Source organism: Salmo salar, chromosome ssa21 (assembly GCF_905237065.1).
Source record: "Salmo salar chromosome ssa21, Ssal_v3.1, whole genome shotgun sequence".
In the NCBI taxonomy this organism is placed as follows: domain Eukaryota; kingdom Metazoa; phylum Chordata; class Actinopteri; order Salmoniformes; family Salmonidae; genus Salmo; species Salmo salar.
Window position 1 is genome coordinate 41,602,155 of NC_059462.1, and position 26,900 is coordinate 41,629,054.

Genomic DNA, 26,900 nt, shown 5'->3' on the forward strand with positions numbered 1-26,900 from the left:
GTCTTCCCATTGCATTCATTCATTACATTGTCATGTACTGTAGTCACTCTTCACAGAATCTCCTTTTCATGCTACACTACATTTTAAATGTCATTATCTTTTTTAGCACATACATTTAGTTTCATCAGGAATGGATAAAGCTATGTAAACTTAACTCATAAAATCAATCTGCAAAGCACATAGATCATCTATAGATCATTTAAACACTGTTAATAAAAGGTAAATTGATACTGATTTGACAGTAATGTCTCTCCTGTGTGAGTGTGTCTAACTCTGGTGCTCTGCCCCCATCACCACAGTGGAAGTACAGGGAGCAGTATGAGCGTGCTAAGAACAAGTTCACCTCCATCCTGGAGACTCCTGAGCATGAGAGCCACAAACGCAGCAAAGCCATCGGAGACGTGAGTTCACTTCGTCACACAGCATTCAATTAAATATACTTTTTGTTGCAATTGTTGTCAAGGTCTCCCTCTTCTCAGAAAAATAAATGAAGTAACAAAATGAAATAAATATTTCATAAAATCATATAATGTATAAATGTACAACATAAGACTATATTTGAATAATTGTGACTTGCAACATTTTCCTATCACTTTTTCCAGAATGTCTACAAGATGGATTATAACAAGAACAAGGCTAAGGGCTACACCCTGGGACATGACACTCCACACAGCACACACATGAAGAAGGTCAAGGAGATCACCAGCGTGGTATGTACTCTACACTCTCAAAATGGCTGCCTTCCATTTCACTAGGTTGTCACTAGTTAACACAGTCACAAAGTCATAAATCCCACCTATTTCTACAATTGCTCTTCTTAAAATCTTATTTTAAACCTAACCTTAAGCACACTGCTAACCTAATGCCTATCCCTAACCTTAAATTAAGACCATAAAGCTCATTTTTATTTTCATGAATTTTTACGATGTAACAAATTTAGACATTGTGGCTATGCTATCTATTGGAAAGCCTTACAACCACATGTCTAAGATTTAGATGGAGGCAGGTACAGTCATATCCCTAGTTCTGTATCAGTGTGCTTTTCTCTCCTTTGTCTCAGCTGAAGTACAAGGAGCTATATGAGAAGAGCAAGGCCCAGATCAACATGGACCCTGAATCCTTTGAAATCCGCGCTGCCAAGGAAGCCTACAAGAACATCAGCAATGTGAGTCTCTCTTCCAGTACTCCTCATCTCCTCTTATCCATTTACCTCTGAACACCACGTCTGAATGAATGTATTAGTGAATGAAGTTGGCTTGTTAGGGCCAGGCGTTATACCTGATGTTTTCCACCCTTCTAAAATGTTTTTTCTTGAGGCAGACACTTCACTCACTGTTTTGTTCCTGTATGATTTGTCTCCTTCCAGCTGGACTACAGGAAGAAATACCAGGCCACCAAGAACAAGTGGATCTGGACCGTCGACAGACCTGACTTTATCCAAGCTGCCAAGGCCAACTTCCAGCAGAGTGATGTGAGTCATACACTACAGACCTTAGTTTGTTTGGATGTTTGTTTGGATGTATTTTAGACCACAAGGGGGCTCCTCTTCTAAGAGTCCATGAAAAACTATATGTAGAAGAATACAATGCTAAAAACAATAGTGACTTAGATGACTTAGCTATACACATAACAAAACACCGGCCCAGGTTTCTATACTGATTCCTTTGACATGGCTCTTCTGGTCTAACCCCTGCTGCATGTGTTGCTGTCCTCAGATTGAGTACACGTATGACAAGGAGATGATGAAGGGCTGTGTGATCTCCATCGTGGACGACAAGTTAGCCGTCCTGGCTAAGATGAATGCTGACTTAAGCAATGTGAGTAGTTGTTCTTTTACCTGCCACCCATCAATCAAAATAAATATGTTCTATTCTATTCTGACACATGGAAATGAAATCTGAAGGTAAAGAAAAGCCTGTGTTAATTGCGGTGCTTTGTTCTGTCCACCAGGTGAAATACAGAGAGAAGTTTGAGAAGGCAAAGGGTCAGTATAAGACTGTTCTGGACACTCCTACTAACCTTCATGCCAAGTCAGTGCGCATTCTGGCATCTGAGGTAAGAAGCAGAAAACACCAAAAACATGATAACTACAGATACTTACTATGTAATGTTTATTACTGCCAATAAATGACTTTCTTTACTAACCTACAGTATAGTTATTATAGATAGATCTTAAATGTCATAATGTGAACCTTAATTTATGGATGAACAAGAAATTTGTCACAAAACATCTCAAGAACATTTGTTATAATGAATGCAACTGTACAGTATGTTAATTTGGTTTGTACGTCGCCCAATCAGATTCCAGTCTGGCACGAGTCCTTGGTTTTCTTTCTGTCCTCAGAGCAAATACAAGCTGGCTGGCAAGATGGAGCAGCAGACCGGACAATTCACCACACTGCCCACGACCCGCGACACCATCCACGCCAAGGACATGGGCAAACTGGTCAGCGAGGTCAGTCTCCCCCATACCAGCTGTTTAGTTAGAGCTGGAATACAGTCCTGAACCTCAATTTCCAGATTTCTTGCACAAAGTGAATGAGACTTCCCAAGACTATACAGTCCTGAGCCATTTGTTACCTTTGACGTCTTTGCCTCCGCCGCTCTGTCCACAGAAACAGTACAAGCAGAAGTTTGAGAAGGAGAAGGGCAAGTCCAAGTACAACAGCATGAGAGTACCTCCCGATGTGCAGCACGCCATGGACGTAGCCAAGAATCAGAGCAATGTAAGTCAGTCACATTCCTCTTCTATAAAAAGACATCTGTACTGTATATCTCCTATATTAAAGACATTCAATAGTTCATGCATGTTTTATAGAATTGATTGTTATTATTCAGTCAGTCTATCAAATGCATTAATAAAGCCCTTTTTACATCAGCAGTTGTCACAAATATCACTCTTTCCTCTCTCCATTTCTAGTTTGCCTACAGGCAGGAGGCTAAGGCCAAGCTCAACTACACCTCTGTGGCTATGCGCCCAGACATCATGAGGGCTACACAGGCCTCCAAGCTCGCCAGCAATGTGAGTGTTTAGTACACAGTGAATAGCCTACACAGTGGCGAAGCCTGTTAGCCTGTTTTGCTAAATTAAAGGGATTTTGTATTTGTTTACCTCTCTGAGATGAATATTCATGCTGTTGTTTACATTCTCAGCATGACGCCATCAAAGGCATCAAAACAAGTCATATCATGACAGTCTGTCTGTGCATTACCCACTGATGGTTTGTCAGAGGGGTTGGGTTAAATGCGGAAGACACATTTGGGTTGAATCCATTCATTTGTGAAACTGACTAGGTATCCCCTTTCCCTTGTATTATCCAGTCCACTCATGGTTTGTATATTGTGTCTGGTAGATTGGCTACCGTGAGAAGGCTCGCCAGGAGGCTGCCCATGGAGGTTCCCTGGTCCACCGTCCAGACATCGCTCTGGCCACTGCGGTGTCCAAGCTTAACAGCCAGGTACAGTCAACACCAAACCCTCTGAGTCTGAATTGACCAGTTGTTCCCTACACCTCGGGCTGTTTTCAATGTTTTTATTCCCCTTTCTTTGATTGTTTGTCCCCTCTCAGTTAATTTGTCTATCATTTCATTGTCAGTTATTTTCTGCTGTCAGAAAATATTTTCAGTTTTATTCACTGTCTCTGAAGATGTAAATTCACCAGCCCAGATGACCTGCCGTTCAGTTCAGCTTCCTAGAGATCATGATTGCTTCATAGAGATCTATACAGGGGCGCAACTTTCACTGGGGACAGGGAGGATATGTCCCCCCAACATTCTGAAATTGCATTTTTGTCGCCCCCAGTTTTATAATTGGAATGTGATACAAACCTAGGCAACAGTGTGCTTTAGGACCATGCGGATGCATCTGAGCGGTAGGGTAGGCTGTTTGGAGTGTTTATCTAAAAGGATTAAAATAATAATCATTTTTAAAAAAGTGATCCCCCCCCACTTCTAAAACCAAAGTTGCGCCCCTGGATATATAGTATTGCTATAGTATTTGCTCAGCTGTCCTAGCTAGTCGGGTAGCATAGGCAGTAGTGACCTTCCATCCATTAGGTGCTTATTTTGCCACCCTGCATAACTACCCATGTTACCCATGTCCTATTCTGTCCTTGTGAGCTCTGACTGTCTCCTATTCTCCACATGTTAATATACTCCCGATAGTCCTCTCCATCTCCTCTCCATAGTTACATGTTAATATACTCCCTTTAGTCCTCCCCATAGTTACATGTTAATTTACTCCCTATAGTCCTCTCCATAGTTACATGTTAATTTACTCCCTATATTCCTCTCCATAGTTACATGTTAATATACTCCCTATAGTCCTCTCCATCTCCTCTCCATAGTTACATGTTAATATACTCCCTATAGTCCTCTCCATAGTTACATGTTAATTTACTCCCTATAGTCCTCTCCATAGTTACATGTTAATTTACTCCCTATAGTCCTCTCCATCTCCTCTCCATAGTTACATGTTAATATACTCCCTATAGTCCTCTCCATAGTTACATGTTAATATACTCCCTATAGTCCTCTCCATAGTTACATGTTAATATACTCCCTATAGTCCTCTCCATCTCCTCTCCATAGTTACATGTTAATATACTCCCTATAGTCCTCTCCATAGTTACATGTTAATATACTCCCTATAGTCCTCTCCATCTCCTCTCCATAGTTACATGTTAATTTACTCCCTATAGTCCTCTCCATAGTTACATGTTAATATACTCCCTATAGTCCTCTCCATCTCCTCTCCATAGTTACATGTTAATTTACTACCTATAGTCCTCTCCATAGTTACATGTTAATATACTCCCTATAGTCCTCTCCATAGTTACATGTTAATATACTCCCTATAGTGCTCTCCATCTCCTCTCCATAGTTACATGTTAATTTACTCCCTATAGCCCTCTCCATCTACTCTCCATAGTTACATGTTAATTTACTCCCTATAGTCCTCTCCATAGTTACATGTTAATATACTCCCTATAGTCCTCTCCATAGTTACATGTTAATATACTCCTTATAGCCCTCTCCATCTCCTCTCCATAGTTACATGTTAATATACTCCCTATAGTCCTCTCCATCTCCTCTCCATAGTTACATGTTAATATACTCCCTATAGTCCTCTCCATAGTTACATGTTAATTTACTCCCAATAGTCCTCTCCATAGTTACATGTTAATTTACTCCCTATAGTCCTCTCCATAGTTACATGTTAATATACTCCCTATAGTCCTCTCCATAGTTACATGTTAATTTACTCCTTATAGTCCTCTCCATTTCCTCTCCATAGTTACATGTTAATATACTCCCTATAGTCCTCTCCATCTCCTCTCCATAGTTACATGTTAATATACTCCCTATAGTCCTCTCCATAGTTACATGTTAATACACTCCCTATAGTCCTCTCCATAGTTACATGTTAATACACTCCCTATAGTCCTCTCCATAGTTACATGTTAATATACTCCCTATAGTCCTCTCCATCTCCTCTCCATAGTTACATGTTAATATACTCCCTATAGTCCTCTCCATAGTTACATGTTAATATACTCCCTATAGTCCTCTCCATCTCCTCTCCATAGTTACATGTTAATTTACTCCCTATAGTCCTCTCTATCTCCTCTCCATAGTTACATGTTAATTTACTCCCTATAGTCCTCTCCATAGTTACATGTTAATATACTCCCTATAGTCCTCTCCATAGTTACATGTTAATTTACTCCCTATAGCCCTCTCCATCTCCTCTCCATAGTTACATGTTAATTTACTCCCTATAGTCCTCTCCATAGTTACATGTTAATATACTCCCTATAGTCCTCTCCATAGTTACATGTTAATTTACTCCCTATAGTCCTCTCCATAGTTACATGTTAATTTACTCCCTATAGTCCTCTCCATAGTTACATGTTAATATACTCCCTATAGTCCTCTCCATCTACTCTCCATAGTTACATGTTAATATACTCCCTATAGCCCTCTCCATAGTTACATGTTAATATACTCCCTATAGCCCTCTCCATAGTTACATGTTAATATACTCCCAATAGTCCTCTCCATAGTTACATGTTAATTTACTCCCTATAGTCCTCTCCATAGTTACATGTTAATTTACTCCCTATAGTCCTCTCCATAGTTACATGTTAATATACTCCCTATAGTCCTCTCCATAGTTACATGTTAATTTACTCCCTATAGTCCTCTCCATAGTTACATGTTAATTTACTCCCTATAGCCCTCTCCATAGTTACATGTTAATATACTCCTTATAGTCCTCTCCATCTCCTCTCCATAGTTACATGTTAATATACTCCCTATAGTCCTCTCCATAGTTACATGTTAATACACTCCCTATAGTCCTCTCCATAGTTACATGTTAATATACTCCCTATAGTCCTCTCCATAGTTACATGTTAATATACTCCTTATAGCCCTCTCCATCTCCTCTCCATAGTTACATGTTAATATACTCCCTATAGTCCTCTCCATCTCCTCTCCATAGTTACATGTTAATATACTCCCTATAGTCCTCTCCATAGTTACATGTTAATTTACTCCCAATAGTCCTCTCCATAGTTACATGTTAATTTACTCCCTATAGTCCTCTCCATAGTTACATGTTAATATACTCCCTATAGTCCTCTCCATAGTTACATGTTAATTTACTCCTTATAGTCCTCTCCATTTCCTCTCCATAGTTACATGTTAATATACTCCCTATAGTCCTCTCCATCTCCTCTCCATAGTTACATGTTAATATACTCCCTATAGTCCTCTCCATAGTTACATGTTAATACACTCCCTATAGTCCTCTCCATAGTTACATGTTAATTTACTCCCTATAGTCCTCTCCATCTCCTCTCCATAGTTACATGTTAATATACTCCCTATAGTCCTCTCCATAGTTACATGTTAATATACTCCCTATAGTCCTCTCTATCTCCTCTCCATAGTTACATGTTAATTTACTCCCTATAGTCCTCTCCATAGTTACATGTTAATATACTCCCTATAGTCCTCTCCATAGTTACATGTTAATTTACTCCCTATAGTCCTCTCCATAGTTACATGTTAATTTACTCCCTATAGCCCTCTCCATAGTTACATGTTAATATACTCCCTATAGTCCTCTCCATAGTTACATGTTAATATTACTCCCAATAGTCCTCTCCATAGTTACATGTTAATTTACTCCCTATAGCCCTCTCCATAGTTACATGTTAATATACTCCCTATAGCCCTCTCCATCTACTCTCCATAGTTACATGTTAATTTACTCCCTATAGCCCTCTCCATAGTTACATGTTAATATACTCCCAATAGTCCTCTCCATAGTTACATGTTAATTTACTCCCTATAGTCCTCTCCATAGTTACATGTTAATTTACTCCCTATAGTCCTCTCCATAGTTACATGTTAATATACTCCCTATAGTCCTCTCCATAGTTACATGTTAATTTACTCCCTATAGTCCTCTCCATAGTTACATGTTAATTTACTCCCTATAGCCCTCTCCATAGTTACATGTTAATATACTCCTTATAGTCCTCTCCATCTCCTCTCCATAGTTACATGTTAATATACTCCCTATAGTCCTCTCCATAGTTACATGTTAATACACTCCCTATAGTCCTCTCCATAGTTACATGTTAATTTACTCCCTATAGCCCTCTCCATAGTTACATGTTAATATACTCCCTATAGTCCTCTCCATGGTTACATGTTAATATACTCCCTATAGTCCCCTCCATCTCCTCTCCATAGTTACATGTTAATATACTCCCTATAGCCCTCTCCATCTCCTCTCCATAGTTACATGTTAATATACTCCCTATAGTCCTCTCCATAGTTACATGTTAATATACTCCCTATAGTCCTCTCCATAGTTACATGTTAATTTACTCCCTATAGTCCTCTCCATAGTTACATGTTAATATACTCCCTATAGTCCTCTCCATAGTTACATGTTAATATACTCCCTATAGTCCTCTCCATAGTTACATGTTAATTTACTCCCTATAGCCCTCTCCATCTCCTCTCCATAGTTACATGTTAATATAATCCCTATAGTCCTCTCCATAGTTACATGTTAATATACTCCCTATAGTCCTCTCCATAGTTACATGTTAATATACTCCCTATAGTCCTCTCCATAGTTACATGTTAATATACTCCCTATAGTCCTCTCCATCTCCTCTCCATAGTTACATGTTAATATACTCCCTATAGTCCTCTCCATCTCCTCTCCATAGTTACATGTTAATTTACTCCTTATAGTCCTCTCCATCTCCTCTCCATAGTTACATGTTAAGATACTCCCTATAGTCCTCTCCATCTCCTCTCCATAGTTACATGTTAATATACTCCCTATAGCCCTCTCCATAGTTACATGTTAATATACTCCCTATAGTCCTCTCCATCTCCTCTCCATAGTTACATGTTAATATACTCCCTATAGTCCTCTCCATAGTTACATGTTAATTTACTCCCTATAGCCCTCTCCATAGTTACATGTTAATTTACTCCCTATAGTCCTCTCCATAGTTACATGTTAATATACTCCCTATAGCCCTCTCCATCTACTCTCCATAGTTACATGTTAATTTACTCCTTATAGTCCTCTCCATCTCCTCTCCATAGTTACATGTTAAGATACTCCCTATAGTCCTCTCCATAGTTACATGTTAATTTACTCCCTATAGCCCTCTCCATAGTTACATGTTAATTTACTCCCTATAGCCCTCTCCAGAGTTACATGTTAATATACTCCCTATAGTCCTCTCCATAGTTACATGTTAATTTACTCCCTATAGTCCTCTCCATAGTTACATGTTAATTTACTCCCTATAGTCCTCTCCATAGTTACATGTTAATATACTCCCTATAGTCCTCTCCATCTACTCTCCATAGTTACATGTTAATATACTCCCTATAGCCCTCTCCATCTCCTCTCCATAGTTACATGTTAATTTACTCCCTATAGCCCTCTCCATAGTTACATGTTAATATACTCCCTATAGTCCTCTCCATATTTACATGTTAATTTACTCCCTATAGTCCTCTCCATAGTTACATGTTAATATACTCCCTATAGTCCTCTCCATAGTTACATGTTAATTTACTCCCTATAGTCCTCTCCATAGTTACATGTTAATTTACTCCGTATAGCCCTCTCCATAGTTACATGTTAATATACTCCTTATAGTCCTCTCCATCTCCTCTCCATAGTTACATGTTAATATACTCCCTATAGCCCTCTCCATAGTTACATGTTAATATACTCCCTATAGCCCTCTCCATAGTTACATGTTAATATACTCCCTATAGTCCTCTCCATAGTTACATGTTAATATACTCCCTATAGTCCTCTCCATAGTTACATGTTAATATACTCCCTATAGTCCTCTCCATCTCCTCTCCATAGTTACATGTTAATATACTCCCTATAGCCCTCTCAATCTCCTCTCCATAGTTACATGTTAATATACTCCCTATAGTCCTCTCCATAGTTACATGTTAATATACTCCCTATAGTCCTCTCCATAGTTACATGTTAATTTACTCCCTATAGTCCTCTCCATCTCCTCTCCATAGTTACATGTTAATATACTCCCTATAGTCCTCTCCATAGTTACATGTTAATATACTCCCTATAGTCCTCTCCATAGTTACATGTTAATTTACTCCCTATAGTCCTCTCCATCTCCTCTCCATAGTTACATGTTAATATACTCCCTATAGTCCTCTCCATAGTTACATGTTAATTTACTCCCTATAGTCCTCTCCATAGTTACATGTTAATACACTCCCTATAGCCCTCTCCATAGTTACATGTTAATTTACTCCCTATAGTCCTCTCCATAGTTACATGTTAATATACTCCCTATAATCCTCTCCATCTACTCTCCATAGTTACATGTTAATTAATATACTCCCTCTAGCCCTCTCCATCTCCTCTCCATAGTTACATGTTAATTTACTCCCTATAGCCCTCTCCATAGTTACATGTTAATATACTCCCTATAGTCCTCTCCATAGTTACATGTTAATTTACTCCCTATAGTCCTCTCCATAGTTACATGTTAATTTACTCCCTATAGTCCTCTCCATAGTTACATGTTAATATACTCCCTATAGTCCTCTCCATCTCCTCTCCATAGTTACATGTTAATATACTCCCTATAGTCCTCTCCATAGTTACATGTTAATATACTCCCTATAGTCCTCTCCATAGTTACATGTTAATTTACTCCCTATAGTCCTCTCCATAGTTACATGTTAATATACTCCCTATAGTCCTCTCCATAGTTACATGTTAATATACTCCCTATAGTCCTCTCCATAGTTACATGTTAATTTACTCCCTATAGCCCTCTCCATCTCCTCTCCATAGTTACATGTTAATATACTCCCTATAGCCCTCTCCATAGTTACATGTTAATATACTCCCTATAGTCCTCTCCATAGTTACATGTTAATATACTCCCTATAGTCCTCTCCATAGTTACATGTTAATATACTCCCTATAGTCCTCTCCATAGTTACATGTTCATTTACTCCCTATAGTCCTCTCCATAGTTACATGTTAATATACTCCCTATAGTCCTCTCCATAGTTACATGTTAATATACTCCCTATAGTCCTCTCCATAGTTACATGTTAATATACTCCCTATAGTCCTCTCCATAGTTACATGTTAATATACTCCCTATAGTCCTCTCCATCTCCTCTCCATAGTTACATGTTAATATACTCCCTATAGTCCTCTCCATAGTTACATGTTAATATACTCCCTATAGTCCTCTCCATAGTTACATGTTAATATACTCCCTATAGTCCTCTCCATAGTTACATGTTAATTTACTCCCTATAGTCCTCTCCATCTCCTCTCCATAGTTACATGTTAATTTACTCCCTATAGTCCTCTCCATAGTTACATGTTAATTTACTCCTTATAGTCCTCTCCATCTCCTCTCCATAGTTACATGTTAATATACTCCCTATAGTCCTCTCCATAGTTACATGTTAATATACTCCCTATAGTCCTCTCCATCTCCTCTCCATAGTTACATGTTAATATAATCCCTATTGTCCTCTCCATAGTTACATGTTAATATTACTCCCTATAGTCCTCTCCATCTCCTCTCCATAGTTACATGTTAATATACTCCTCTTAATACCTGTACTACCCCGGTATAGCCCTCTCCCTTTCCTCCATATACTTATATTCCTCTCCCCTGTACTGTCTCTCAGCAGGCAAAACTGTGTTGTAATGCAGAGTTGTAGTGTTGTTACAGTGGTGAAACGACATCATTTCAAGCAGTTTTGCCTGCTGGGTCCATCCATCCCTCCCTCCCTAATCCCCTATCTCTACTTGCTCCCTCCATCCTGTTGTGTCTTTGTTTTCTCACCCTGCTGTCTTACTGCTGCTTTGTAGGAGGAGTTGGAAGCCAGGCACTCCCTCCACGGAGCTGCTTCCATCGATACTCCTCAGAGCCGCCACCTTAAGAAAATGAGTGCCCTGACTAGTAATGTAAGAAAGGAATACCTGAGACCCTGGGGCGGGGACCAATGGGCTGCAACTTCCTACAACTTCCTGTCTGTGCCTTGTGACTTCTTTTCTCCTTCTATTCAATGACTCACTGATTGATTGATTTCTGGGAGCACCTCTGCTTCCATAATTCAAGAGGACATTTTTTCATTTCTGTTATGATTTGATCGTTTGTCTCCCTTTTTCCTCAATTTTCTTGTTTTCATTTTACCTCCAGTCCTTTTTGTTTTGTTTCCCTTATATCTGTAGCTACCTTCTTTGTATCTCTCCCATCGCAAGCTTCGCTGGTCGCCAAACATAGACAAGCATGGTGATGCAATAACTATTTTCCTAAAAGTCAATGAAAAATATTAAATAGATGTTTTTTTATTTTTTTATTTTTTTATGAGTTGGATCAACATGTTAAAGGATAAATGTCTGAATGTGGTATGACCCCTGCAGTGATACCGTGCCATGGGCTTATTGTTGTTGCATCATTCTACAGAATTACAGAATTATCTCTGTGCTATGAGGACTGTGTACATCCTGTATCAAAGCTTATCTAAGGTATCTTATTCACAACTCATTGTGTAACAGTAGGAGACAGAGTTGACCCCTATGAGAACCATTTTATTAGTTTGCCAGAAGTTCTGTCACTGCCTTTTCATTTGGAGCATATTATAATTAGAAGATTATTTTGCTCATTTCTATTGGATTTACACACTCCTCATTCCTCTCTCTCCCTCTTTCTCTCTCTATCTCCCTGGTGTTTCTCTCTCTCTCTCCCTCTTTCTCTCTCTATCTCCCTGGTGTTTCTCTCTCTCTCTCTCTCCCTCTTTCTCTCTCTCTCTCCCTGGTGTTTCTCTCTCTCTCCCTGGTGTTTCTCTCTCTCCCCGGTGTTTCTCTCTCTCTCTCTATCTCCCTGGTGTTTCTCTCTCTCTCCCTGGTGTTTCTCTCTATCTCCCTGGTGTTTCTCTCTCTCTCTCTCTCTTTCTCTCTCTATCTCCCTGGTGTTTCTCTCTCTCTCTCTCTTTCTCTCTCTATCTCCCTGGTGTTTCTCTCTCTCTCCCTGGTGTTTCTCTCTCTCCCTGGTGTTTCTCTCTCTATCTCCCTGGTGTTTCTCTCTTTCCCTGTTTCTCTCTCTCTCTCTCCCTGGTGTTTCTCTCTCTATCTCCCTGGTGTTTCTCTCTCTCTCTCTCTCTTTCTCTCTCTATCTCCCTGGTGTTTCTCTCTATCTCCCTGGTGTTTCTCTCTCTCTCTCTCTCTTTCTCTCTCTATCTCCCTGGTGTTTCTCTCTCTCTCCCTGGTGTTTCTCTCTCTATCTCCCTGGTGTTTCTCTCTCTCTCTCTCTCTTTCTCTCTCTATCTCCCTGGTGTTTCTCTCTCTCTCTCTCTCTTTCTCTCTCTATCTCCCTGGTGTTTCTCTCTCTCTCCCTGGTGTTTCTCTCTCTATCTCCCTGGTGTTTCTCTCTCTCTCTCTCTCTTTCTCTCTCTATCTCCCTGGTGTTTCTCTCTCTCTCCCTGGTGTTTCTCTCTCTCTCTCTCTCTTCTCTCTCTCTCTCTCTCCCTGGTGTTTCTCTCTCTCTCCCTGGTGTTTCTCTCTCTCCCTGGTGTTTCTCTCTCTATCTCCCTGGTGTTTCTCTCTCTCTCTCTCTCTTCTCTCTCTATCTCCCTGGTGTTTCTCTCTATCTCCCTGGTGTTTCTCTCTCTCTCTCTCTCTTTCTCTCTCTATCTCCCTGGTGTTTCTCTCTCTCTCCCTGGTGTTTCTCTCTCTATCTCCCTGGTGTTTCTCTCTCTCTCTCTCTCTTTCTCTCTCTATCTCCCTGGTGTTTCTCTCTCTCTCTCTCTCTTTCTCTCTCTATCTCCCTGGTGTTTCTCTCTATCTCCCTGGTGTTTCTCTCTCTCTCTCTCTCTTTCTCTCTCTATCTCCCTGGTGTTTCTCTCTCTCTCCCTGGTGTTTCTCTCTCTCTCTCTCTTTCTCTCTCTCTCTCTCTCCCTGGTGTTTCTCTCTCTCTCCCTGGTGTTTCTCTCTCTCCCTGGTGTTTCTATCTCTCTCTCTATCTCCCTTGTGTTTCTCTCTCTACCTCTCCCTCTTTCTCTCTCTATCTCTCCCTTGTGTTTCTCTCTCTCTCTCTCCCTCTTTCTCTCTCTATCTCCCCCTGGTGTTTCTCTCTCTCTATCTCTCCCTCTTTCTCTTTCTATCTCTCCCTGATGTTTCTCTCTCTATCTCGCCCTCTTTCTCTCTCTATCTCTCCCTGGTGTTTCTCTCTCTATCTCTCCCCGATTTTCCTCTCTATCCCTCTTTCTCTCTCTATCTCTCCCTGGTGTTTCTCTCTCTATCTCTCCCTGGTGTTTCTCTCTCTATCTATCCCTCTTTCTCTCTCTATCTCTCCCTGGTGTTTCTCTCTCTATCTCTCCCTGGTGTTTCTCTCTCTATCTCTCCCTCTTTCTCTCTCTCTCTCTCCCTCTTTCTCTCTCTATCTCTCCCTGGTGTTTCTCTCTCTATCTATCCCTCTTTCTCTCTCTATCTCTCCCTGGTGTTTCTCTCTCTATCTCTCCCTGGTGTTTCTCTCTCTATCTCTCCCTCTTTCTCTCTCTATCTCTCCTCGATGTTCCTCTCTCTCCCTCTTTCTCTCTATCTCTCCCTGGTGTTTCTCTCTCTATCTCTCCTTCTTTCTCTCTCTATCTCTCCCTGGTGTTTCTCTCTTTCCCTGTTTCTCTCTCTCTCTCCCTGGTGTTTCTCTCTCTCTCCCTGGTGTTTCTCTCTCTCTCCCTGACTTTTCTTCAGCTGTTTCCTCTACTGATTAGGAGTACCTCAGACTCTCTCTGCAATGGGATCCCAGCATCACTTTCTCCCTCATTTTCTATTCCTGACTACCATATATACTGTTCCAACAGCCTATATATGAAGTACATGTTCTGTGTGTACATTTGTTTCCCCTGACTGTTATGTCTTAATTGCCTTCTGGGCTTAGTTTGCTCATTGAAAGTAAAAAAGAATGCTTATTTATTCATGTGTTATACCCACCAGATACATTATATCAAATTATTCCTAGAAGGCAACCTATGGTTTTTGACTTCAAATGGTTATGCTGTATAACAAGGGATAATAACAGAGTACAGTAAGGAGTTACATTGATTCAGAAATTCTGAATTTGGATCCCTCTAAAATCATTGAACTAACCATGAGCCATTTTTATATTATGTGACCGAATACTGTATTCTGGTGTACTGTTTTTCTCCTCGTTAATCCTACTCTCTCTGCGTCTGATTTTATTGGCTTACCTTCCTCACAGACACAATCAGACTGAGACTAACACACACACTGCCGTATGATATCCCTCCAGGTGCAGTACAAGGCCAAGTATGACAAGGAGAAGGGACTCAGGCCAAAGTATGACATGAAGGAAAGTGTTGTTTACAAGACTCAGAAGGATGCACACCAGCTGGCTAGTGAGGTACGTGTTGCACTAACCCAAGTAGGAGTACCACTCTTTTAATATGATAAATACTCATTCGGGCTAAGATGTCTTTACTCACAGGGGTTTATCAAGTAGTTCATGAGATGTACTATAGAAAACTCTATAAAAATATATCTATATAATAATTACACTATATTATAATGATTAATAGCTCTCTATAATACGATGATGTTCCTTTGTCTGTCTTCTCATCTCACAGGTGAAGTACAAGGGTGACCTGAAGAAGCTGCACAAACCTGTAACCGACATGGCAGAGTCTCTGTCCATGCAGCACAACCTGAGCACCAGCAAGCTGTCCAGTGACGTAAGACAATCTCACATAAGCCCTTGTACCACCGTCTTGAATCCCGGTAGTGCCTTCATCACCATCATCCCGCGTTGCGTAACAACCGCCTTCTCAAAAACCAACCGCCTCGCCACGGCAACCCTCCAACCAAGTCCTTCCATATCATTAGGAATCACTGGCTCTCCCTAGCTCTCTCCCAGCAGGCACATCTGGTTGTAATGATGTCATTTCAACCAGTTTACAACCAGAAATAGTTGGAATGTAGTTGGAATGACGTCATTTCAACCAGTTTACAACCAGAAATAGTTGGAATGTAGTTGTAATGACGTCATTTCAACCAGTTTACAACCAGAAATAGTTGTAATGAAGTTGTAATGATGTCATTTCAACCAGTTTACAACCAGAAATAGTTGGAATGTAGTTGTAGTGATGTCATTTCAACCAGTTTACAACCAGAAATAGTTGGAATGTTGTTGTAATGATGTCATTTCAACCAGTTTACAACCAGAAATAGTTGGAATGTAGTTGTAATGATGTCATTTCAACCAGTTTACAACCAGAAATAGTTAGAATGACGTCATTTCAACCCGTTTTGTCCTGCTTTGCTTATCTAAGCTATAGTAAAACACAAATCAATAGTGAGTTAATCCTCAAGGACATCATCTGGTAGTGACCCTGACCCTTCTCACCTTTGACCTACAAACTTCCTCACATAACCCCTTGTTCTCCCAATACTAGTACTAGAACCTGCTGTAACCTTCTTTTCCATGTCTTTTTTTATTCATCTATGGTCTAGATTAGTCTTTTTCACACATCGTCTCTGTCTAGCATGTTATCGTGTGCAGAATTTATTTCTTCCTCTTTTCTTCATAAAAATCTAACTTAGTATATCATAACTTAGTCTTCTATAACCACTGACGCTCAGAACTTTCTGCCTCACTCTTTCTTTTTTCATTTTCTTTCATTTCATTATTTTTATTCCTTTTTATTCCCACTCCTTAACTTTTTATAAAACATTCTTGTTAAAAAAAAGATATATTTAAATGGGTGGCATTGAGTGAGCTAACGACAGTGGCTCTTTTCCCCTACGCCATTGTACTGAGCTGTTTATTGGGCGCTGATTCCCTCTTAGTACCAGTACAAGAAGAAACATGAGGACAGTAAGGGTCACTACCTCATGATCGCTGACTCACCAGAACAGCTTCATCACAAGGAGGCTTCAGAACTACAGAGTCACGTAAGTGGGCCAATGTATGGGACGACCTATGAACCAGTCCTATTGGCATCACCCGGTTTTAACTTCCTGTGTTTGAGATGTCAACTTCCTGTTTGAAAATCATCTCTCCAACATTACAATTCATCGTGTGACCTGCGAATCTAAATTCTGAATTCTCCCAGGTTTCTTCTCCTACCTGTAAAATCATTAAATAGTGGAACACTTTGAGACATAATTAGTGTTTGTATTGTTGACTTCAAAAATAGTTTTACTGGAAGTGTTGGTTGGGCTGTGTGTTATTATGTAAGTCATTTTTTAATGAATCCACTCGTCACACCATCATTAAACCTGAGAGGTTTATACCGCAATCCTTATAAACTGGTTCCCGTGCTTCCATTGTGTGTGGAGTAATTTTGCCCTCTGGATTAGGAGGGAAAAATGAACTTCCCCTCATTTAAGTGGAAACGATATCTGGACCAGAATTCACCATATTGAAACAAACCTGTGTCATAAACCCTGTCAGTGTGTTCTGAAGACACCTTGTTACACTGTTATGGTCTTATAGCCCCGTTGGTATCTTTTAGGCCTCAATGGTAACCTTAAATGGCTATTTAGTCATATTTATTCAATAAAGTAAGTCAACTTTATTCAATAAATACATTTAGAGACTATGATATTGTGAATATATTTGTCTGACTCCTGTTTGTCTGACAGGTGAAGTACAAGGAGAAGTATGAGAAGGCTAAAGGAAAGGCCATGCTGGACTTCGAGACCCCCACCTATGTGACGGCTAAGGAGGCCCAGCACATGCAGAGCGCGGTAAATAGACATTATATCGTTTCAACCCAATATCTAGCTGTTGGTTCAAACAACCATTTTACTTTGCAGTTTAGCGTTTCACTGATGCTCAGAAGAGAACACGGAACACTCAACTGTTTTTGCCTGACAATGTATCTGTACTGTATTTCTGGGGTGGTATTTGGAGATTCTGTAGACTTGTGTGTTCTCCATAATTACTACAATGTCTGTGAACTGTACTTTCCCTATGTGTAGTTTGATGTGAAAGGTAAGCACTGGCACTAGCGCCTATAACAGATTTCTATGGCACTGACACATGATGTACTGTAAGTTCAGAAATCCAAATGTTCCTCTGATGATCCAGGGTTAAGGTATGGTACTGGATGTCTGTCTGGTAGTCATGTTTCCCTGCTAGTGTCTGGTAATCATGTTTCCCTGCTAGTGTCGTAGTCATGTTTCCCTGCTAGTGTCTGGTAATCATGTTTCCCTGCTAGTGTCGTAGTCATGTTTCCCTGCTAGTGTCTGGTAATCATGTTTCCCTGCTAGTGTCGTAGTCATGTTTCCCTGCTAGTGTCTGGTAATCATGTTTCCCTGCTAGTATCGTAGTCATGTTTCCCTGCTAGTGTCTGGTAATCATGTTTCCCTGCTAGTGTCTGGTAATCATGTTTCCCTGCTAGTGTCTAGTAATCATGTTTCCCTGCTAGTGTCTGGTAATCATGTTTCCCTGCTAGTATCGTAGTCATGTTTCCCTGCTAGTGTCTGGTAATCATGTTTCCCTGCTAGTGTCTGGTAATCTAGTTTCCCTGCTAGTGTCTGGTAATCATATTTCCCTGCTAGTGTCTGGTAATCATATTTCCCTGCTAGTGTCTGGTAATCATGTTTCCCTGCTAGTGTCTAGTAATCATGTTTCCCTGCTAGTGTCTGGTAATCATGTTTCCCTGCTAGTATCGTAGTCATGTTTCCCTGCTAGTGTCTGGTAATCATATTTCCCTGCTAGTGTCTGGTAATCTAGTTTCCCTGCTAGTGTCTGGTAATCATGTTTCCCTGCTAGTGTCTGGTAATCATATTTCCCTGCTAGTGTCTGGTAATCATGTTTCCCTGCTAGTGTCTGGTAATCATATTTCCCTGCTAGTGTCTGGTAATCTAGTTTCCCTGCTAGTGTCGTAGTCATGTTTCCCTGCTAGTGTCTGGTAATCATATTTCCCTGCTAGTGTCTGGTAATCATGTTTCCCTGCTAGTGTCTGGTAATCATGTTTCCCTGCTAGTGTCTGGTAATCATGTTTCCCTGCTAGTGTCGTAGTCATGTTTCCCTGCTAGTGTCTGGTAATCATGTTTCCCTGCTAGTGTCGTAGTCATGTTTCCCTGCTAGTGTCTGGTAATCTAGTTTCCCTGCTAGTGTCTGGTAATCATATTTCCCTGCTAGTGTCTGGTAATCATATTTCCCTGCTAGTGTCTGGTAATCATATTTCCCTGCTAGTGTCTGGTAATCATGTTTCCCTGCTAGTGTCTGGTAATCATGTTTCCCTGCTAGTGTCTGGTAATCATGTTTCCCTGCTAGTGTCTGGTAATCATGTTTCCCTGCTAGTGTCTGGTAATCATGTTTCCCTGCTAGTGTCTGGTAATCATGTTTCCCTGCTAGTGTCTGGTAATCATGTTTCCCTGCTAGTGTCTGGTAATCATGTTTCCCTGCTAGTGTCTGGTAATCATATTTCCCTGCTAGTGTCTGGTAATCATGTTTCCCTGCTAGTGTCTGGTAATCATGTTTCCCTGCTAGTGTCTGGTAATCATGTTTCCCTGCTAGTGTCTGGTAATCATGTTTCCCTGCTAGTGTCGTAGTCATGTTTCCCTGCTAGTGTCTGGTAATCATGTTTCCCTGCTAGTGTCGTAGTCATGTTTCCCTGCTAGTGTCTGGTAATCATGTTTCCCTGCTAGTGTCTGGTAATCATGTTTCCCTGCTAGTGTCTGGTAATCATGTTTCCCTGCTAGTGTCTGGTAATCATGTTTCCCTGCTAGTGTCGTAGTCATGTTTCCCTGCTAGTGTCTGGTAATCATGTTTCCCTGCTAGTGTCTGGTAATCATGTTTCCCTGCTAGTGTCTGGTAATCATGTTTCCCTGCTAGTGTCTGGTAATCATGTTTCCCTGCTAGTGTCTGGTAATCATGTTTCCCTGCTAGTGTCTGGTAATCATATTTCCCTGCTAGTGTCTGGTAATCATGTTTCCCTGCTAGTGTCTGGTAATCATGTTTCCCTGCTAGTGTCTGGTAATCATGTTTCCCTGCTAGTGTCTGGTAATCATGTTTCCCTGCTAGTGTCGTAGTCATGTTTCCCTGCTAGTGTCTGGTAATCATGTTTCCCTGCTAGTGTCTGGTAATCATGTTTCCCTGCTAGTGTCTGGTAATCATGTTTCCCTGCTAGTACAGAGACAGACTGACGCAGAACATAAGACTTACCATACTGCGGTGATTTAATTTAGGGAACATGTTTAAACTATTGACTGCTGAAGAAGACTTGGCTCCATACACAAAAGAGCACTATTATACATGCGCAAACACACAAAGGTTTCAAATATTATATTGTGTGTACAAAAACACTACCCACACCAGAGGTATACTGTGGTAATGCGTAAAGCAATACACCCCTGATTTGTTCTCAGTAAGAATATTGAGGTGAAGCTTGCATTGTGACTGTGGACTTACTACGCTTGGATGTTATACGTTGTATCTCAGCTGTGTTTGTCACTTGTCTTATCTTTGTGGCTAATAGAAAGACTATCATAAGGAATATGAGGAGTCCATAAAGGGAAAGAACCTCTCAGGCTTGGAGGTCACCCCTGCCATGTTACATGTCAGACATGCCACCAAAATAGCCAGCGAGGTAACGAACGGGCATTTACCACCTCTTTCAACTCCTCCTTCTTCTTCTCCTCCTCCTCCAGTTCCTTATTCCCCTCCTCCTTCTCCTCCTCCTCATCCAGTTATTCACTCTCCTCCTCATTCTCCTCCTCCTCTTCACCCACCCCTGGTAATCGTACTAAGTCCCCTACAACCACCACAGCCCTCGTTCTTTTAATCCCACTTGTGACTTTTTCTTAATTGTTCTGTCACACCCAGGTTAGATGTGGTCAGCTTGCATGGTTCGCCACCTGAAGATAATACACTCTATGACTATTACACATAATAAATACACCCTTTTCCATGTTCATAGTACCATAGTAATGCTGCATGACTGTTTTAGTTGTAGAATTTGTTTTATTGTCATGTCTGCGCTGTCATCTATGTTGACATCCTGACTTGTTTAGTTCCCTCCATCTCGTAGGACACTACAAGAGGTTTGGCTCAAAACAACCATTCCCTCCATCTAGTAGGACAATACTGGAGGTTTGGTGCAAAACAACCATTCCCTCCATCTAGTAGGACAATACTGGAGGTTTGGTGCAAAACAACCATTCCCTCCATCTAGTAGGACAATACTGGAGGTTTGGTGCAAAACAACCATTCCCTCCATCTAGTAGGACAATACTGGCGGTTTGGTTCAAAACAACCATTCCCTCCATCTAGTAGGACAATACTGGAGGTTTGGTTCAAAACAACCATTCCCTCCATCTAGTAGGACAATACTGGAGGTTTGGTTCAAAACAACCATTCCCTCCATCTCGTAGGACAATACTGGAGGTTTGGTTCAAAACAACCATTCCCTCCATCTAGTAGGACACTACAGGAAGTTTGGTGCAAAACAACTGTCTGCATTTGTCTGCTTTGTCCATCTGCCTTTTCTGTCTGGTTTGGCTTTGTAAATGAACCCTGTTTCCTGTGTTTTCTGTGCATTATGCCCTAATGAAATGTAGGCATGAGTGCTTTTCACAAAGAGCCTCATGAACAAACTGTCTTGTACCAAATATTCGGTGTGTATTTATTGTCCTATTGTTTGATAAAATGGGATTGTTTTTTTAATCAGGCTGCTTACCAAACTCACCAATGTCTTTCCATTGTCTAATTTAATAAGTCTATTGGTCATAATACTTATTGTAAAAAATAAGAATAATGTCCAATTTGGCAACTCAATACATGTCAACCGAAACCAGAACTGGTCTGTCATAATCTGAAGGCAAGACTTGGTGGCTTTGAGCATCTATGGGTGAGCGGTACTGCCACCTGAGCCTTTACCGTACCGTGTCCTGTCTGTGTGCCCTGCCTGTGTTACCCTGCCTGTCTCTCTGCAGCCTTTCTGTTCTTCCTTCCGCCCTGTAGAGAGATTACAGGAGGGATCTAGAGGAGGGGGTGAAGGGTAAAGGGCTAACTGTTTTTGAGGAAACTCCTGAGCTTTTGAGAGCAAGGAACGCCACTGCTATCCTGAGTCAGGTAGGACTGCTACAGATGGAACAGGCTTCTTCTCTAATCCCTCGCTCATCCCCCTCTTCCTCTGCTTCTTCTCCTCCTCCTCTTCCTGCTTCATCACCTAACTAACCAGGCAGCTGATTGGTTTTCTTCTTGGCTCTGGCTAATGACATTACTAATGTGTTTCCAACGTAGTTGTGGAGCTAATAGTGTCGTTGCCCCAGCCTGGTCTCAGATCTGTTTGTGCTGTCTTGTTAACTCCAATGTTGACAGTGACTACAGGAGTTGGCAAGACAGCGCAAACAGATCTGGCACCAGGCTAGTAGTTCCCCAGGTTAACCAGATAATATGGTGTCTGAAACAACTTTCACTGAGATTCACACTAAACCTTCTTCTGTCTTTCAGCTCTGAGTGGACCCTTCCTGTCTCACATCACTCTCCCTCACTTGTAACTTAATCCCATTATCTGTTCCTGTTGGTTTGTGATGCTAAGCTCTCTGTTCACGGTTCCCTAGGAGTCTCATTAATCATCCCCTTAGCTGAAGATGTTTTAACCTGTGACGTTTCTGGTTCTGCAGCCCCTAAACCAATGTGACATAATATCCAGTGGTTATTTTGAATACTCACTATAAATAGTATTGTGTTTGACTTGACTGTGTGTAATGTGGCTGTTTGCAGAAAGAGTACAAGAAGACATTGGAGACAGAGATCAAGGGCAAGGGAATGTTGGCACTGGCTACAGACACCCCAGACTTCATGAGGGCTAGGAATGCTACAGACATCCTCAGCCAGGTCAGGGGGACTGGGTTTTTGGGCCAAGACACCCTTATTTTGTAATATGTGCATTAAGTCCAGTAATTTCAAAAAGCATAATACATTATAGCCATATTTTTTTAGGTGATAACTACCAGAGAAGCAGTTTCTTGTAACCTAGAAGCTATTTCATATTGTCCATCTGTCTTCGTTATACCTGAGTTGCTGTATAGCTATTTTACATGTAATGAATGCACACTATAATCATAACCACTTTGTTATGTTCAATACAGTAATTGTGTACTGTACCAAGAATACTGAACGACCACTCTCCATCAGAACATGTAGATGTTATTTAACAAAGAGTGTGTTTCTGAGCTGCAGTTTGTGTCCCTTCTCAGCAAAAGTACAAGCAGACTGCTGAGGCGGACAGGGCTAGCTACACTAGTGTTATCGACACCCCTGACATCCTCCACGCACAAAATATCAGGAACATGGTCAGCCAGGTAAGAGGAATGCGCCAAACTACTGTAGATGTCTATTAACAGTGTTCATAAACCCTTCATAAACTATGTAGATACATTTTGCATCGATTTGATTGATATAGACTAATATGCTTTGAACAAATTGCCATTAGAGTTGAATGACCAAACTCTTATGTGACGTCTCTCTCTCTCTCTCTGTGTACTGTGTCCCAACAGAAAAAGTACAGGGAGGAGGCTGAGAAGTGCATGTCTCACTATGTGCCTGTCCTGGACACCCCTGAGATGATGAGAGTCCGTGAAAATCAGAAGAACTTCAGCACTGTAAGTAGAAGCCTTTTAAAACCCTCCATTCCGTTTTAGAACCCTCCGTTTGGAACCAAGGCCTAGGTTCCAGGTCTCAGGTTCACCATGTCCCCATGTCAGTCAGTGGCAGCAAGGTGTCTCTCTGTGCATCTTCAGTGTCTTGACTTCAAAGTATCACCTTCAATACTTTATATACATGTATATGTTCATTGTTTCTTGATGGACATCTGTTGTGTTGTGCTGTCTGAACTGAAAGAAACCAGCAGCATATGGACATTATGTTTATTATCTAATTACCGATTCAGAAAAGCCAAGCTCAATAATTTTTTTAATTTCATCATTTAGTTTACACTGAAAAAATATATAAATGTAACATGTAAAGTGTTGGTCCCATGTTTCATGAGATAAAATAATAGATCCCAGAAATGTTTCTTACGCCAAAAAACGCTTATTTCGATCCAATTTTGCACACAAATTTGTTTACATCCCTGTTAGTTAGCATTTCTTATTTGCCAAGATAATCCATCCACCTGAGAGGTGTGGCATATCAAGAAGCAGATTAAACAGCATGGTCATTACACAGGTGCACTTTGTGCTGGGGACAATAAAAGGCCACTCTAAAATGTGCAGTTTTGTCTCACAAGCTGCCTCTAACCTTGTTTTAGAGAATTTGGTAGTATGTCCAACCGGCCTCACAACCGCAGACCACATGTATGGCGTTGTGTGGGCGAGCTGTTTGCTGATGGTGGCGGTGGGGTTATGGTCCAGGCAGGCATAAGCTACGGACAAGGAACAAAATTGCATTTTATCGATATCAATTTGAATGAACAGAGATACTGTGACGAGATCCTGAGGCCCATTTTTTTTAAAGGTATCTGTGACCAACAGATGCATATATGTATTCCCAATCATGTGAAATCCTTAGATTAGGGCCTAATCAATTCATTTCAATTGACCGATTTCCTTATATGAACTGTAACTCAGTAAAATCTTTGAAATTGTTGCGTGTTGCATTTATATTTTTGTTCAGTATATGTAATAACAGAATGGCTTATTAGATACAGTTGAAGTCGGAAGTTTACATACACCTTAGCCAAATTCATTTAAAGTCAGTTTATCACAATTCCTGACATTTAATCCGAATAAAAATTCCCTGTCTTAGGTCAGTTAGGATCACCACTTTATTTTAAGAATATGAAATGTCAAAATAATAGTTGAGAGAATGATTATTTCAGCTTTTATTTCTCATCACATTCCCAGTGGGTCAGAAGTTTACATACACTCAATTAGTATTTGGTAGCATTGCCTTTAAATTGTTTAACATGGGTCAAAAGTTTTGGGTAGCCTTCCACAAACTTCCCACAATAAGTTGGGTGAATTTTGGCCCATTCCACCTGACAGAGTTGGTGTAACTGAGTCAGGTTTGTAGGCCTCCTTACTTACACACGCTTTTTCAGTTCTGCCCACAAATCTTCTATAGGATTGAGGTGAGAGCTTTGTGATGGCCACTCCAATACCTTGACTTTGTTGTCCTTAAGCCATTTTGACACAACTTTGGAAGTATGCTTGGGGTCATTGTCAATTTGGAAGACCCATTTGCAACCAAGATTTAACTTTCTGACTGATGTCTTGAGATGTTGCTTCAATATATCCACGTAATTTTCCTCCCTCATGATGCCACTATTTTGTGAAGTGCACCAGTCCCTCCTGCAGCAAAGCACCCCCACAACATGATGCTGCCACCCCTCCCAAAATAACGATTGTCATTATGTCAAAACAGTTATATTTCTGTTTCATCAGACCAAAGGACATTTCTCCAAAAAGTACGATCTTTGTCCCAATGTGCAGTTGCAAACCATAGTCTGGCTTTTTTATGGCGGTTTTGGAGCAGTGGCTTCTTCCTTGCTGAGCGGCCTTTCAGGTTATGTCGAAATAGGACTCGTTTGACTATGGATATAGATACTTTTGTACCTGTTTCCTCCAGCATCTTCACAAGGTCTTTTGCTGTTGTTCTGGGATTGATTTGCTCTTTTCGCACCAAAGTACGTTCATCTCTAGGAGACAGAACGCGTCTCCTTCCTGAGCGGTATGACGGCTGCATGGTCCCATGGTGTTTAGACTTGCGTACTATTGTTTGTACAGATGAACGTGGTACCTTCAGGCATTTGGCAATTGCTCCCAAGGATGAACCAGACTTCTGGAGGTCTACATTTTTTTTTCTGAAGTCATGGCTGATTTCTTTCGATTTTCCCATGTCAAGCAGAGGCACTGGGTTTGAAGGTAGGCCTTGAAATACATCCACGGGTACACCTCCAATTGGCTCAAATGATGTCAAGTCGCCTATCAGAAACTTCTAAAGCCATGACATAATTTTCTTGAATTTTCCAAGCTGTTTAAAGGCACAGTCAACTTAGGTATGTAAACTTCTGACCCACTGGATTTGTGATCCAGTGAATTATAAGTGAAATAATCTGTTTGTAAACAATTGTTGGAAACATGACTTGTGTCATGCACAAAGTAGATGTCCTAACCGACTTGCCAAAACTATAGTTTGTTAACAAGAAATGTGTGGAGTGGTTGAAAAACGAGTTTTAATGACTCCAATCTCTCTTTTATTTTCTTGATGTTTTTGTTATTGGGAGACATGTTAACTGCACTTGTGCTCTTTTCCCTGTAGCTTCAGTACCAGACAGACCACCTTAAAAACGTAAAAGGCAAAGTGTCATCAATAAAGGAAAGCCCTGAAATTCTTTGTGTTAAGGAGAATACAAAGATTTTCAGTTGGGTATACCTACTGCTCCATGAGTATTTCAATATATATATATGTTTCACCTTTTCTAATAGCATATTTTCACTTCTTTCTTTTCCTCCCCTTTCTTATTACCCTTATTACCCTCTTGAACTGATAGTGAGAGATTAATCATAGCCAAACTTGTGTTTCTGTATTAGGTTAATAACATTTTTAGATTTTAGACCTCTGGTTTGAGCAATGTCATTATGAAATATGGCATATGGTAACACTTTGAGCCAACAGGTTTAATGCTTTATTACTCGTAATGTCATGTGTCATCTAGAAACGTTTTCTTTCTGGTCTTTGGCTGTTGTAGGCCTAGCAGTCTTTTCCCTGTCTTTTTCCCATGCACAAATCACTCCACCAACCTCTCAACTGATAGAACAAAGACTCACTACTGTTTTCCTCCTCTTACCGTTTAAAGATCCGGTACAAAGAGGACTTGGGAGGAGGAACAGCTCTGTCAGACACCCCAGAGATGGACAGAGTTAAATGCAATCAGACAAACATTAGCACGGTACACTATAGTGTGACCCTGCCAGTCTTCACTCAGTCCACGCTTCCATGCCATAGGCTCCATGTTGAACCCCCCCAGATCTCAGATTTAACAAAAAAAAACACCATATAATGTTTTAATCTCAATATAATTGCAACCATTTTTTATTTCCACATTTTCAACCCCGTTTTGCAGAGTTTGTGCTAATCTCAGAGTTCATTGTGCCACCAGGCTCATCAGAACATTAAAATAATTAATTAACGTTACATCTAAGATCTGTAATAAACTAAACCAAATATCTACCTTTCGTTCGCTCAGAGGTTCCCTAGTCAGTTCATAGTGTTATATAATTTGCAGTATATTCTGTAAAAGCAAAAGCACTTAACTGCTGTTGACATGCAATGTAAATGCCACAACTGTGTTATC

The 26,900-nt window shown here is 40.6% G+C and overlaps 1 protein-coding gene across 22 annotated transcripts in view; it reads left to right on the forward strand.

The window, feature by feature from the left end:
• LOC100194727 (nebulin) overlaps window positions 1-26,900 on the forward strand; it is a 104,030-nt gene that overhangs the window by 70,921 nt on the left and 6,209 nt on the right. For 15 of the 22 annotated variants that reach the window (XR_006761217.1, XM_045704778.1, XM_045704785.1 and 12 more), the window contains 20 exons: window positions 300-401; window positions 603-710; window positions 1,061-1,165; window positions 1,367-1,471; window positions 1,716-1,817; window positions 1,951-2,055; window positions 2,345-2,455; window positions 2,616-2,726; window positions 2,921-3,022; window positions 3,354-3,458; window positions 11,440-11,535; window positions 14,879-14,989; window positions 15,213-15,317; window positions 16,432-16,536; window positions 17,230-17,334; window positions 20,076-20,186; window positions 21,560-21,670; window positions 22,325-22,438; window positions 22,801-22,905; window positions 23,101-23,205. Coding sequence is in view for 21 of the 22 variants with exons in the window: in XM_045704778.1 (XP_045560734.1) it covers window positions 300-401; window positions 603-710; window positions 1,061-1,165; window positions 1,367-1,471; window positions 1,716-1,817; window positions 1,951-2,055; window positions 2,345-2,455; window positions 2,616-2,726; window positions 2,921-3,022; window positions 3,354-3,458; window positions 11,440-11,535; window positions 14,879-14,989; window positions 15,213-15,317; window positions 16,432-16,536; window positions 17,230-17,334; window positions 20,076-20,186; window positions 21,560-21,670; window positions 22,325-22,438; window positions 22,801-22,905; window positions 23,101-23,205 (2,124 nt within the window). In the remaining variant the exon portion in view is untranslated. The remainder of the gene's footprint in view (window positions 1-299; window positions 402-602; window positions 711-1,060; window positions 1,166-1,366; window positions 1,472-1,715; window positions 1,818-1,950; window positions 2,056-2,344; window positions 2,456-2,615; window positions 2,727-2,920; window positions 3,023-3,353; window positions 3,459-11,439; window positions 11,536-14,878; window positions 14,990-15,212; window positions 15,318-16,431; window positions 16,537-17,229; window positions 17,335-20,075; window positions 20,187-21,559; window positions 21,671-22,324; window positions 22,439-22,800; window positions 22,906-23,100; window positions 23,206-26,900) is intronic. The other 7 variants (XM_045704788.1, XM_045704787.1, XM_045704786.1 and 4 more) reach the window with 7 other exon arrangements.